Source organism: Falco cherrug, chromosome 19 (genome assembly GCF_023634085.1).
Source record: "Falco cherrug isolate bFalChe1 chromosome 19, bFalChe1.pri, whole genome shotgun sequence".
NCBI lineage: Eukaryota > Metazoa > Chordata > Aves > Falconiformes > Falconidae > Falco > Falco cherrug.
The window spans coordinates 1143038-1156366 of NC_073715.1; the positions used below are offsets into that span (position 1 = coordinate 1143038).

At 57.3% G+C, this 13329-nt stretch overlaps 1 protein-coding gene across 1 annotated transcript in view; it reads left to right on the forward strand.

Moving 5' to 3' along the window:
• The window catches only part of MEF2D (myocyte enhancer factor 2D), a 50040-nt gene that overhangs the window by 25856 nt on the left and 10855 nt on the right, over positions 1–13329 (forward strand). Inside the window, 3 exon segments of the mRNA XM_055697072.1 lie at positions 3826–3963; positions 7799–8009; positions 10827–10883. Of these exon segments, the coding sequence (XP_055553047.1) occupies positions 3826–3963; positions 7799–8009; positions 10827–10883 (406 nt within the window).

Here is a 13329-nt window from a genome sequence, read left to right on the forward strand (position 1 = left end):
TTTGGGGACCACCCCCTGTGGGACCACCTCCATCTTTCCAGGATCAGCAGCGGCTGTCGGGAGTGGGATTCATCCACCCAACCCCTGCGGCTCCCTCCGTGCCCGGCAGAGTCTGGGCCACTGCAAGCTTTTAAGTCTGAACAAATCTCTCCTAATGCAGGGAGGGGGGTTTCCTTAATCAGGCGGGGGACAGCTGAGGCCCCCAGACAGGCACGCTGGGTGCCACGTGCGCGCCCGGGCTGGGATCACGCCGGCTTTGCTCCTCGCTGTCGCTTCTTGTTTCCTCGCAGCCCGGCTGACGTGCCAGCTTCTGATAAGGGACTTGGACGGGAGCAGAGCTGGGCACAGGGATGCTCCAGAGCCACTTAAAGTCACACAGCAATTTCTTTCCTTGGCTGCCTGTCCTGGAGGGGGCTGATTTTTTTTTTTTTTTTTTTTTTTTTGGCCCCCTAATTCTCCTTCCTGGGATCGTCATTCCCCAGGGTGCGTAACATCAGGTGTTTGGTGGGATGCCGGGGAGGTGGCAAAGTGCCACATCTTCCCCCCTCACCCTCATCCTCACCCTCATCCTCACCCTCATCCTCACCCTCATCCTCACCCTCATCCTCATCCTCTTCCTCATCTTCCCCCTCATCGTCATCCTCATCCTCATCTTCCCCCCATCCCCATCCCCATCCCATCCCCATCTTCCCCCTCATCCCCCTCATCCTCATCCTCATCCCCATCCTCATCCTCATCCAGACTTCCCCAAAGCCTGGGGTGATGGAGTCTCCCTCCTCTAAGGAAAGTCAACCGCATCCTGACGGAGCATCCTTTCCTCTCACATGTTCTGCATTTCCCTTTTCCGGCTGGAATTCTGCTCCCATATGAGCCGGGAATCACCGGACTGGGAACATTGCCTGGAAGAGCGGGACCTGCAGCAGGTCCTGCCGTGGGGGGATGGGCAGGTGGGGTTTTTTTTTGCCAACATGAAGTTCTCACCCTGGTTTTCTCCGTGGAAAATTCTCTGCTCCAAAGGAATTGATTTTAAAGCTGTTTTAGCCAAAAAAAAAAAAAAATAGTTGTGTGCCGCTGGGTGCAACCCAGTGGCAAAATGGTTTCGTGCCTCTTCTGGTTTTCCCCTGGGAATGGGAATGAGGAGGGATGAGGAGGAAGGCTCTTCTCTCCGAGACTCTGCAGAGATCCTGAAAGTGGGGAATCCTTGGGATTCGCTTCTCGCTCCAGCAGGATTGTTTTCCTTTCCCACCACCTTGTCAAAACGTGGGATGCACAGGTTTTTTTCATTTAAAAAAAAAAAAAATATTGGAAAACCCAGCAGGCACTGCTGGTGTGGCTGGTAATGGCATTTTGTTGTCCCCAAGCTTTGGCTCGTGTCCTGCTGCCACTCAGGTCCCGGTCACCCACCGCCACCGGTGCTTCCCATCCCTGCAGACAACCCGGCAGGGATTTTATCCAACCTGGTGGGGATGGTGGCACCGTGGCCACTCGGGGCGGCTCGGGATGCTGCCGACCGAACTGGGCAAGGAGGTGCCGGGTCTCAAAGATAATTAAATTCCGACTAATTTTATGAACTTGGTGGCCGGGGAGGGGGAAGAGACCGAGCTGCTCAGTTGGAGCTGGATTAGACACCGAATGTTTTAGAGCCGTGGGGGTGGGAGGTGGGGAATGCAGCAGGGGGTGATGCTGCGAGGGGCTTGGAGCGGGCTGGGGGCTCTCTCCACTTTCCTCGGCGGAGGTTTTGAGGGATTGACCCCCCTGGATGGTTTCGTGCGGACTCAGAAATGGCAAAACGCTGTTTAGGAAGGAGAAGGATGTCGTTGCTTGGCTGAAACCTCTCGAAAATTCACTTTTGAGGTTCCTTTCTTCGAGGGTCCTGGGGGGATGCTTGTCCAGCCATACGATTCCCAAACCCGTAGGCAGAGGGGAAGAGCTTCCAGGGATGCGAGGGATTGCCTTCATGTCTCCCAAGCAGGGATGGGAGCGATCCAGCAACTCTCCGTGCAAATAGACCCGCTGCGAGGTGGGCACAGCCCCCTATAAGACACCGGAGAATCTCCCCAGCTGGTACCCTTTGCACGCGCCTGAAGGAAACCCGGCATTATCCCTGCTCACGGATGCTCATGCCCATCCATGCTCATGGAACAACTTTTTCCTACGTTACCTCTGAAAGAGAAAGAGGAGGAGGAAAAAACTTTTTGGTTTGTTTTGTTTTTAAATTAAAACTCAACTTTCCGTCTTTCATCCGCATCGGCAAAACAAAAGGTTTCAGGGAAAAAAAAAAAAAAAAAAAAAAGAACTGAAAAAAGAAAAAAATGTTCCTTCCCCACCGGCAGCACCTGTTCCTTTTTTTGGTCCGTTCTAAAAAGAAACAAGGACACGGACAAGAATAGAAAAATAATAGGGAAAAATCCTCGGGAACCTGCGGAAAAAGCCCTGGGAACCTCCTGTTGGTGCCAAGGACTCGGATTCTTTCTCTATATAAAGAGACAGTAAAGAACAGGAATTAGGGAATACCAGGAGTTATTAGCAGGTAATTAGGTGATAATTATTAGGTGGCAGGAATTATTGGTGACACCAAACGGTGGCACCGTGGTCAAGCGCAAGCCCGAGCCCTTGGATGCTGGATGGGGATGAGGATTTTTTCCCCTCGGTGGATTAAGGCTACGTAATGAGCGTTCAAATCGCCCCCGCCAAGGAGTCGTTTTAATTAAAAAGATGGTGAAAAGCTTCAGCTGGATGGCAGAACGGGCTGGGGGATGGGGTTGGTGCCTGTTGCTTGCCGGGTACAGGCATCCACCGCGGGGCGGGATGCGGCAGAGCCGTGCGGTGCCGGATTTTATCTGCTCCGGCAAAAGTTCCCCTGCCAGCTCCACGTTTCCCAAAGCTCACAGGTAGGCGAAGAGCCACTCCAGGATACGTTTTCCCCTCCAAATATTTATGTTTATTATTGTTTAGGAAGGCAGAGGAGAATTGTCAAAAGGCTCTTATTTTTTTTTTTTTTTCTTTTTTTTTTCTCCCCCCCCCCCCTCCCCTGCTGAATTTGGCATGAAAGGAGACCAAGACTTCCAGGAAATTCTGTAGCTTCGACTTCGGGGGGAAAAAAAATAATCAATTGGCAAGCATTGGTTCCAGAATAATGCCTAATTGCTTTGGGTATTTTGAAATATTTTCAACAAAATTAAATGTGCCTGCCGAACACAATCTGCAAATTGGCTACTGAGCACGAGAAGAGGAACTTTTTTGGGGGGTTTCATCCGTAGGTCCAGGGTGGGATAACCCGGCTCCTGCGGAGGAAGGATGAGATGTCGCATCCTTCGCCCCGCAGCAGCGCCCGGCATCTCCGCTGGTCCTGCCCTGGGGTTTGCCCCCCTGGTTGGGGGCAGGGGGGGGGAACAACCCACGCTTCGCTGTTTATTTTGGCTTTTCTTTGTCTTTTTATTGATTTTGATCGGTGAGAAGGTTTTACCCTCTTTTTAGCCGGTGAGCAGATCTCTTGCAGGTTGATTTCCCCTCCTTGTCGCCGTAGGAATTGCAGGTGACGGATGCGTCTGAGCTGGTCCGGGGGCCAAATTCGGCTCTGGTGTAAACAGCTCCTTCGAAAAACAAAGTGGTTTCTCTCTGTCCATCCCCACGGTGTCATTTCGGGATTAAAGACACCCCGGCATCAAAACCCGAGGGCCCGATCCTGACTTTGTAACCCCATTACGCTCAACGCCATCTTGGCATCACCTCGTGCCAAGGGCAAGTCCTCGTTGGTCCGGGGGGGGCTTCCCATGTTCCCCACCCCCATTCCCAGATCTCAAACTATCCCGGTTGTGTTTTCAGACGTTAAGAAAGAAAGGTTTTAACGGCTGTGACAGCCCGGAGCCCGACGGCGATGACTCGATAGACCAGAGCCCCTTGATGGAGGATAAATACCGTAAAGGCAGTGAGGATCTGGATATCCTGTTCAAACGATACGGTGTAAGTACCTGCCCCTTGGCTGGAAAACCTTCATTAGATTTTTTTTTTGTTTGTTTTTTCTTCCGTTCAATCTCCCCCCAACCTCATCCCTCCCCGACACCCCCCCCCCCACCGTGTCCCGTCCCCCCCAAACGTAACAGGCGCTGAACAAGAAGCACAGGGAGTGCGAGAGCCCAGAAGGGGATGAAGTGTTTGCGTTGACCCCGCAGACGGAAGAGAAATATAAAAAGATTGATGAGGAGTTTGATAAAATGATGCAGAGTTACCGGCTCGCAGTGAGTAGCTGGTGGTCTGCAGCCCCCCCCTTTTTCCCCTCCCCGGATGCCTCCGGGTGATGGGGGGGAGGGTAGATTTTGCATGGCTTTGCTTCGGAGCCGTGCTGTGCCTTGGGAGCCGATGCGCGCAGCCCCGAATGTACCCCGGGGCTGACGGGTGAGATGCACCAGGGGACCTTGAGGGTCCCTCTTGTATCCCACCCGGAGAAGCAGGGAAATCCCTTGGGAAATCTGTTCCCATCAGCTCCGGCATTCCTGAGCCTCCTTGGCTCCAGCCAGCCAGCGCAGGAGGATGCTCTTCTCCCCTGCTTTGCTGCAAATACTGGATGAGCATCTCCTTTTCCCCCCCAAAAAAAAAGGATTTTCACCTGGGTTAAGACCCCAGCCTTCATGCAAAGCCGGCAGCAGGTGCCGGCCCCTCGCATCCCTGCAAGACTCAGCCCGGTTTGGGCTATTCCGCATTAATTCCCCCCAAATCCACCGAGCCCTTCGGGGGCAGCTGGTGGCCGTGGCAGAAATCCAGGGAGGTTTTAGCCCGTGATCCCGGAGCCGTCACTGGGGTGGCATCAGGACAGCGCTGAAAAGGGATTTGTGTCAGGAGACGGGAGGAGGAGGGGGACACGTTTCAAATTAGTTGTTAGTTCAAGGGAGCAGGGACTAGGGATGCAGGCAAGGCTCCTCCGGAGGGATTAGCCCCGAGTCACCGCAGCCATCCAGCGGCAGGAGGGAGGCTCCTTTCCAAGGGCTGGATGCAAAAAATTACACCACCCCCCACCAAAAAAAAACATCCACAAACCCCAAATCTGCTCTTCTGGGCTTTGCAAGCCCCCCCAAGTTAAAATTCTGGCTTTTCTAGAGAATAAAGTCTTGCGAAACCCACGGCTTTTTATCCTGCTGACTTGGCAGGGAGCCTCCCGAGGACCCCCAAATCCACAGCTCCATCCCCTGTATCTCGGGGAGGGGAGGTGACACGGGATGCAGGTGGTGCTGGTGGCTCGCAGCGATGCTGGGACAGCAAGCCCAGCCCTGCGAGGTGGGCTTAGTGCAGGATTAGCTCCTGCGAGGCTCTGCCTCCTCCTCCCAGAGGTTCCTCCCTGCTTTTGCTAATGGGGGGGCTGCTCTCCACCCCCCAGGGCTTACCTATGGTGGCTGGGCATGCCACCCCCTCCCCAGCACCTGGCACAAGCCCTGCCACCTTTGCAAAATAGGTTGGAAAACCAGGAGAGCTTTCTCCTGGGTGCAAAACAGTCTCGGAAAAGAGGGATGGCTTAGCATCTGTATTTTTCTGCAAAGGGGGGGCTCCGAGCAGGCTCCCACTGCCGGAGGCAGCATCCAGCCACGCCATAAAGGAGCAATCTGTGCCCTAAAGTCATTTTGGCCAGTGACATTCAGGTGCTGAGCGCTTCGGAGTCAGGGCGTAGCATCTGGCTCCCCCACTAAACCTCCCTGTGCAGCCAGGGACCGAGTAATGCCGGTGGAGCGTGTGTGCGGTTGAAGAAGATGCTTTTTTTTTTGCTTTTTTTTTTTTTTTTTTTTTGCTTTTTTTTTTTTTTTTGTTAACCAGCTGGGTTGGTTTTGTGTGTGACGGGAACTAACCAGACTGGGCGGCCGGGGAAGCTTTAACAACAGCCTCATTTGCTGCAGAGAGGCCTCGGCGTGGCTTCTGCCTTTGGTGTTTGTGATGGCATTTCATGAAAAGAGAAATTGTTGAGGTTTGGCTGGTGTGTGCATCTTCTCCCCCCCTGGATTTTGGACTGATGTGCAAGCCGCCTTCCCTAAGTGCCCTCCCTGGGTGGGGGCGGGGGAGGAGGGGTGGGGGGGACCTGGGACCTTGTAGCTGGTGGCTTGGGTGTGCATCTTGCTGCATCAGCCTGATGCTTTTTTTGAAGGTGCAGTGGGATAGATACGGCTGAAAAGCAAAAACTCTGCTCTTGGGTGGGTGCCTCAACCTCCCGGCTTTATCACAGGATAAATTTATTGCTTCAGATGCGATGCACGGGGAAGGGGGGGGGGGGGGTAGCTTTGCTTTTCCCTTCCCCTTCCCGGGAACGTGCACGCATGCAGACGCATTTGCAGTGATTTATTACACAACACTGCCTCGGCGTTCGTGCAACGCCCGAGAAACCTTCTTCCTCCGGGTTTTGCAGCCGTGTAGAATAAGCTGGGGTGGGGGTGGGGGGGCTGGCTGCATTACAGCTTCTCTGTGTGAAGGGCTGGGAAACACCGAGCCCGGTCCCCTCGGAGCGATGCCGAGCCCGGTTCCCTCGGAGCGATGCCGAGCCCGGTCCCCTCGGAGCGATGCCGCAGCGCAGGCTCAGAGCCGGGTCCTGGGAGCTTGGCTGCAGCCACGGGATGTCTCTGAAGGACACGATGCCCTTGAGAGGCTGGTGGGGAGGGTTGCCAGCAGCGAGGCGTGGGGGAGCACCGACCCACTCCTTCCTCCCCGCCTCCCCTCTTACCCCCAAAAGGAAAACACCCCATTTAGGAGCAGCTTTCTGGAAGCAGGGGTGGGGGTGCAGGGCAGCAGCCCCCACCCCGCTGCTGCAGGGGGGGATGCTCAGCTCCCTCTGCCCTCGCTGGGGTCCCAGCACCAGCCCCACTGGTCCCACTCAGCGCTGGCCACCTCTGCCTCTCCAACCCTGAGCAAATTAAAGTGGGACTTTGGCAAAGCCCCTGCTAAAGCCTCTAAGCAGGTGCCCGCTCCGGTTAACGAAGAGCAAATCAGTGACATAAAACAGGCGATAATCGCGGCGAGGCTGGCTCCAGCGGGGACGCTGGCGGGGCGGGGGGGGAAGAAGCTGCTCCTCCACCTGTGGCCAAGGGACAGGGCTTTGGCGATGCTTCTGCTTCCCTGGGGTCAGCTCCTCCTCCTTCCCAGCAGCTCCCAGAGGTGCCAGTATGGATCCCAGCATCCCCCCCAGGGGTTGTGGGGAGCCAGGATGGATCCCAGCATCCCCCCCGAGGGCTGTGGGGAGCAAAATCAAGCTTTTCCCAGATGCTCGGCCGCTAGCAGCAGTGCCAGCCCCAACCGGTGATCCCCTGCCAGCTCATTGGGAAGGCCCTTCCCATCCCGCTGGATGAGGACCAGCCTCGTAAAATCCCAATGGGCTGCCTGGCCTCTGCGGTGGGATGAAGGGCACCGTGCCGCTGCCCCCCTTCGTGCTTGGGGGTGTTCCCAGCCACCCCTGGCCAGATACAGCCTGAAAATGGGGACCAAAGTGACTGGTTGCAAAGCTTTGACATGTCTGAGCTGACGACAGGTTGTTCTTCCCGGTTTTCGCGGGTGGGCTCTGAGCTCCGGTGCATCCCTCCGCGATGCCAGCGCATCCCTCCGATGCCGGCACAAGCAGGGTGCAAGCACAGCCCTGCAGCTCAGCAATGAAATGAGGGGTTTGGGGGGGCGGCCCGGGGCTGTCCCCTCTTTTTCAGCAGTGGGGTGTTGCTGCCGTGATGCAGGATCAGTCCTGCCCTTGCTCCGAGCCTGCAAAGCGCGGACCGCCCCCCCCCTTCCCTGCTCCGAGGGGCACCTGCTCCCCTTTACCCCCCTGCTCTCTGTTCAGTCCGCAGTGCCCGCCCCGAACTTCGCCATGCCGGTGACGGTGCCGGTGACCAACCAAAACACGCTGCAGTTCAGCAACCCGGGCAGCTCGCTGGTGACACAGTCCCTGGTCACCTCCTCGCTGACGGACCCCCGACTCCTTTCGCCGCAGCAGCCGGCGCTGCAGAGAAACACCGTGTCCCCGGGGCTGCCGCAGAGACCGGCCAGCGCAGGTAAGCGATGCCGGGAGCCTTCATACCCCATCTCCTCCTCATCCTCCGTGGGGCATCCCAGGGGACAGGGGACACCCCTGCTGCTTCCGTTCACCCCCACCCCGAGCTGGGATGTATCCCTGCATCCCTGGGTGGCAGGAGCATCCTGCCAGGGTCGCTTATCCCAGCCCTCCTGCCGGAGGTTAATGCCTCCAGTTTGTGCCTTGGCTCCAAACTGGGGGTGACCCCCCCACCCCTCCCCCCATCCCTGGCCTTACCCAGGGCTTTTGGAGAGCTGGATCCCTGCAGGGATCTGTTTCAAGGTTGGGCAGCGCAAGGAGATGAGTCACCCCGGGCGCTGTTCCCAGGCTTGGGGGTGGCTGCCGGCATCCCGGGTGGCTGCCAGCATCCCGCTCGCCGGTGGCACTCCGGTGACATGGGACCGCTGCCTAAAAAGGGCTTTTCTGTGAGTCGGGCTCTGCTGGTTGCAGTTGGTCACCCAACGATTACTCATACGGATCTGCTGACAGATCCGAGGGAGCGGTCTCGTTTCCAGCAGGGACCGGCCATGGGTAGCGCAGGGCAGGTTGTCACCCGTGTCCCCTGCAGCGGCGAGGAGGAGGGGGGGACATGACGTGTGACCACAGCCCGGCTCTCCCCCAGTGTGATCATAAATAATAATAGCGTGCAGAAAGCCCCTGCCTGCTATTTCGGTTGTCACAGATGGTCTGTCAAAATCGCAGGGGCTGCAAAAGGCAGAACCTGGTGACAGTGACCTCCCCGGACATCTGGGCGGTGGGCGCCAGGCTGTGTGTGCTCAGGGGGGGCTTTGTAAAGGGGCTGGAGGGGTGGGAGAGGGGCTGGGGGGTGCCGCCAGGGTCAGAGTGAGCAGGGAGAGTTGCCTGGGCTGGGATGCAACAGGAGCTTTTGTGGTTTGAAGCCAGTTTAGTTGCTTACTGCCAGCTGGAAGCACTGGGGTACCAGGACCCCCAGACCTGAGCCGGGGCGGGGGGGGGGCTTTGCTCTAGGACCGATCCCAAAGCGCAACGTCTTGCTCCAGGCTGGGCGGCGGAGCCCTCCCGGGGCACGGAGGGCTGCAGGGATCTCCCCTGCCCTCTCGCAGGCCCCTCTGCCATATAAAAAAAAAGAAAAAAAGAAAAAAAAAAAAAAAAGACGCCGTTGTAATGCAGAAGGCGCTGGACCGGTGGTTCGAAGGGGGATAATTTTGCGGTTGCAGGCGCAGAGGTGTTCCAAGTCCGGCCATCTGCGTCTCATTCACTCGCTGCCTGGGACACGGAAGAAATCCTGTTTATAGGAGCCAGGGCATGTTAAAAGGATTTTTTTTTTTCCTTTTTTATATATATATATATTTTTTTAGCAATGCGCTTGAGCTGTGGTGTTGTTTCCAAAGCAAATGCAAGCAGAGCGTTGGGTCAGTGTCTGCTGGGGGATGGCGCGGGAGAAGGGTGGCCAAGGGGGTTTATTGGGCTGGGAATGGGGAGTACTGGGGTCTGAGGGGGCAAGTGGGGTCCTGCAGCAGGGCACAGCCCCCACATCCCAGTGGAATCTCTTCTCCGGGACTTGGGAGGCGTTGGGATGTCTGGCTTTGCATCCTCACCCCTCGAAGAAAGGGCGGCTGCCGCAGCGCCGCACCTGCCACATTTTGGGGGTCCCCTTGCCCTTTTTTCCAGCTGCCAGATATTTGGGGGACCACCAGCATCCCCGAAGGTGGCCCGGCATCCCTGACAGTGGTCCGGCATCCCTGACAGTGGGCCCACGTGGGAAGCAGCCACGCTTCCCTGCACGGCGACTTCAGGGGCTCACTGCAAGCCCAAAGCCCAGAGCTGGGGGGCTGGGGGAAAAAAAAAAAAAAAAAAGGCAAAAAAAAGATTTCTGTCTCAGGTTTCCCCATCTGGGGGGGGGGGGAGAAGGGTTGGGCAGCGGTTAGAGGTGGGACTTGGGATTGGAGGCTCCTCGTTCCCTTAGCCAGGGCTCCGGAATGACTGCGGTTGGAGCTCCGGAGCCTCCTTGCCGGCTGTTGGCCGAAATCATCAGCCGCAGTGTGGCCAGGCAGCCCGGGGTTGTGAATAGGCGGCTTTCAGAAATAATAACGAGACAGAAAGCGAAGAAAAAATAAATAAGTAAATAAATAAACTTTAAAAATATAAAAAAGAAAAGAAAAGAAAAATTAAAATTTTAAAAAATAAAAGAATAAAAATTTAAAAATATAAAAAATTATAAAAAAGTTAAAATGAATAAAAAATAAAAATAAAAAATAAAACCTTCTTGCAGGCAAGGCAAAACGTTGAGTTTCTGGGGGATAAAAAGGCCTCTGGTCTGGTTTTTCCCGGCCCAGCGGGGAGCAGCGGCGCTTTTCCAAGCGTTGGGACTGCGGGAGGCGGAATCGTAGCGGCGTCCTGGCAGCGCGGGGCTGGTTTCCATTCGGTGCGAACATTATGGGGTGGATAGTGTTTCACGTCTTGCTGCTGGGGCTGCCTTCCCCGGCAGCACCAGCCCCGTGTCCCCCCCAAAAGGGGGGCTTGGAATAAAATAGCCGCAGTGTTTTCCCAGCCGCCTCCTTTGGAGCGGGCTCCTGTGCCGCCTGGCTCGTTCCCAAAGGAAACGGATCCGCCTGGATAATGTTTCCCAACCTGATCACCAGGAACGCTGCTCATTTTGCCCAAGGAATCTCTCCCCTGGGAAGGCGACACCGCTCATTTTCCTCTGCCGTCCTCCCTCGTGCTCACCCTCTTCCTCCCCGCCCCCCCCCCCCCCAAAAAAAAAGGAGGGATGCTCCCCCTTTTCCCGAGTGACCCCATGTTTCCAATTCCTTTGCAGGGGCGATGCTGGGGGGAGACCTGAACAACACGAACGGAGCCTGCCCGAGCCCCGTGGGTAAGTGAGGGGTCGCTGCCTCTCGGGACCCCCTGCCCTCGGCTCCCTTTGCCGCCCCGTGCCTCAGTTTCCCCGCGCTCCCGTAGGATTATGCTTTGCCCGTTCGGCACCATCAGTCAGCGAAGAAGGGAGGATTTTGGTGGAGACCCCAGTGACCAGGGCAGGAGGGGGGATGTAGGGGTGTGTTTTGGGGGGGGTCAGCATCTCCCCTGGGTTTTTGGGAGAGCTGCAAATCAATATTTTTTTTTTATGGATTGGATTGGATTGGAATGGAATGGAATGGATTGGAGAGCTGGATTGGGACCATGATTTGGGAATTTCTGGGTTCAGCTCCCCACGCTGAGCCCTGACCTCGGGGGCAGTCGCTTCACACCCGATCCCTTGTTGCGCTCGAGCCCTATCAAGGAATTTTACTGCCAAGAAAAAAAACTCATTAAGGTCCTTTTCCACCACGAGAACCTCGGTGCTAACGAGGCTCAGACCTCGGGGCTGAGCTCCCCGGCTATAAAACGTGCTAATTATACCTAATGCACTGCTGGGTGAGGGCTCTGGGGCAAGACCCCAAACCAACGCCGGCCCCCGGATCCCGCTGGGAAGCAGCTGCCGCTCCCAGCACCACTGGGGCAGGATGGGCTGCGGTCCAGGGTGGAGCAGGATGGATGCCGAGCATCCCCGGGCGAGCCGAGTCAGCCCGTATCCCGGAGCTCGTCACCCCCTTGGGTTTTTTTTGCGGTGGGGCTGCAGCCAGTGGCACGGAGGAGGAGTGGGATGTTCGGTGGTGTCCCAGTTAAAACCACTTGGAGACTGGGTCCCACCGGTTGGGTGGATGGGGCTGTCCCCAGCCCTGGCACCACGGTTGGTCTTGGGAATAACTTTTTCCCTGTGCTGGGCGGCAGCTGTGCCAGCACCGGCGGAATTTCTCCCTGGGGCCAAATCCTGCCAGGGCAGCTGGTGGGGCTGGCATCTCCCTGGGGCCAAATCCTGCCAGGGCAGCTCATGGGGCTGGAATGTCCCTGGGGCCAAATCCTGCCAGGGCAGCTCGTGGGGCTGGCATCTCCCTGGGACCCTTCCAGCTCCCGGTGCGGAATTTTTTGCTGCTCCTCCAAAGGGGGAGGGAAGGGGTCTTCGTGCCGCAGCCCCCAGCCACCTTCGTGGCCCCTTTTCGCCCCCACGTCAGCTGTCGAGAGCAGCCGTGGCGGCGGGGAGCTTGGCAGGGCCCGTGAATGTCAGCATTGACGTCACCGGAGCATTCCCTGCGTTCCTGCTGCTGCTCCAGGAACCAGGCGTGAGGAGCAGGGACAGCCCGGCCGCAGCCAGCCCAGGACCCCCACTGTCCCCAGACCACCCCCCCCATCCCCGGCGCTCCCCGTGCCAGCTGTGGGAGGGGAGTGTGGCTCTGGCACTGTGCTTGCGGTTTTGGGGTACCCGGGATATCTCTTCCTCCCCCTCCTCCTCCTCCTCCTCCTCCTCCTCTTCCTCCTCCCTTGCAATCTCTGCAGCACCAAGTGATCACCTGCTGCCTCTGAGTCATCAGCCACCGGGTGCCTCTGGCCCAATCCTGCATCGATGCTGGCTGCATCCCTGTGTCCTGCCTGCTCAGCACGGGGTGCACCCTCCCTGGGGTCCCTGGGGGTGGGAAGCCCCCTGCCCGCCCTGCCTGCACACCATGGAGTGCACCATCCCTGGGGTCCCTGGGGGTGGGAAGCCCCCTGCCCGCCCTGCCTGCACACCATGGAGTGCACCGTTCCTGGGGTCCCTGGGGGTGGGAAGCCCCCTGCCCGCCCTGCCTGCACATCACGGGGTGCACCGTCCCTGGGGTCCCCGGCTCTGTGAGGGCACAGGGTGCTGCCAGGCTCAAAGTCAGATCAGGGTGGTACAAAGGCAGCCCTGAGTGCTCCGCTTTTGGAGCCCTTTTTGAGGGGTCCCTCCCATCTCCAGCTCATGGGGGTGGCCAGATCCAGGCTGGGGGGACTTCTGATGACAGTGCCCAAGGCCGCCTTCATGGGAAGCCCCTTTGTGGGGGGTGAGTGGTGGCACAGGGACCCAAATCTGCTCCCGTTCAGCACAGGGACCACCCCAATCCACACCCTGACTGATGCGCACGAGGCATCCCCATGAGAGCCGCGTGTGCATCCACGTCGGTGCCACCTTGGCAAGGAGGATGTCAGGGGGTTCAACATTTCTTTTGGCTTTGCCTCCGTCGCTTTTTGCATGGGTAGCAAAGGGCACCTGGGGAATTTTTTGCACCTTCATCATTAATAAATATCAAAAATAAATATAAAAGCCAGTGGACTCGCAAGCCAAAGGCATGTAGGTCATGGTGCGGGGAGGCAGGAGGTACCCGGGACCTGATGCACCAGGCACATGCCTTATGCACGGCTGCTCACGGTGATTTGGCACCGGGAGGACACCTCTTTGGGGACAGGGACACGGATGCAGGAGTTGC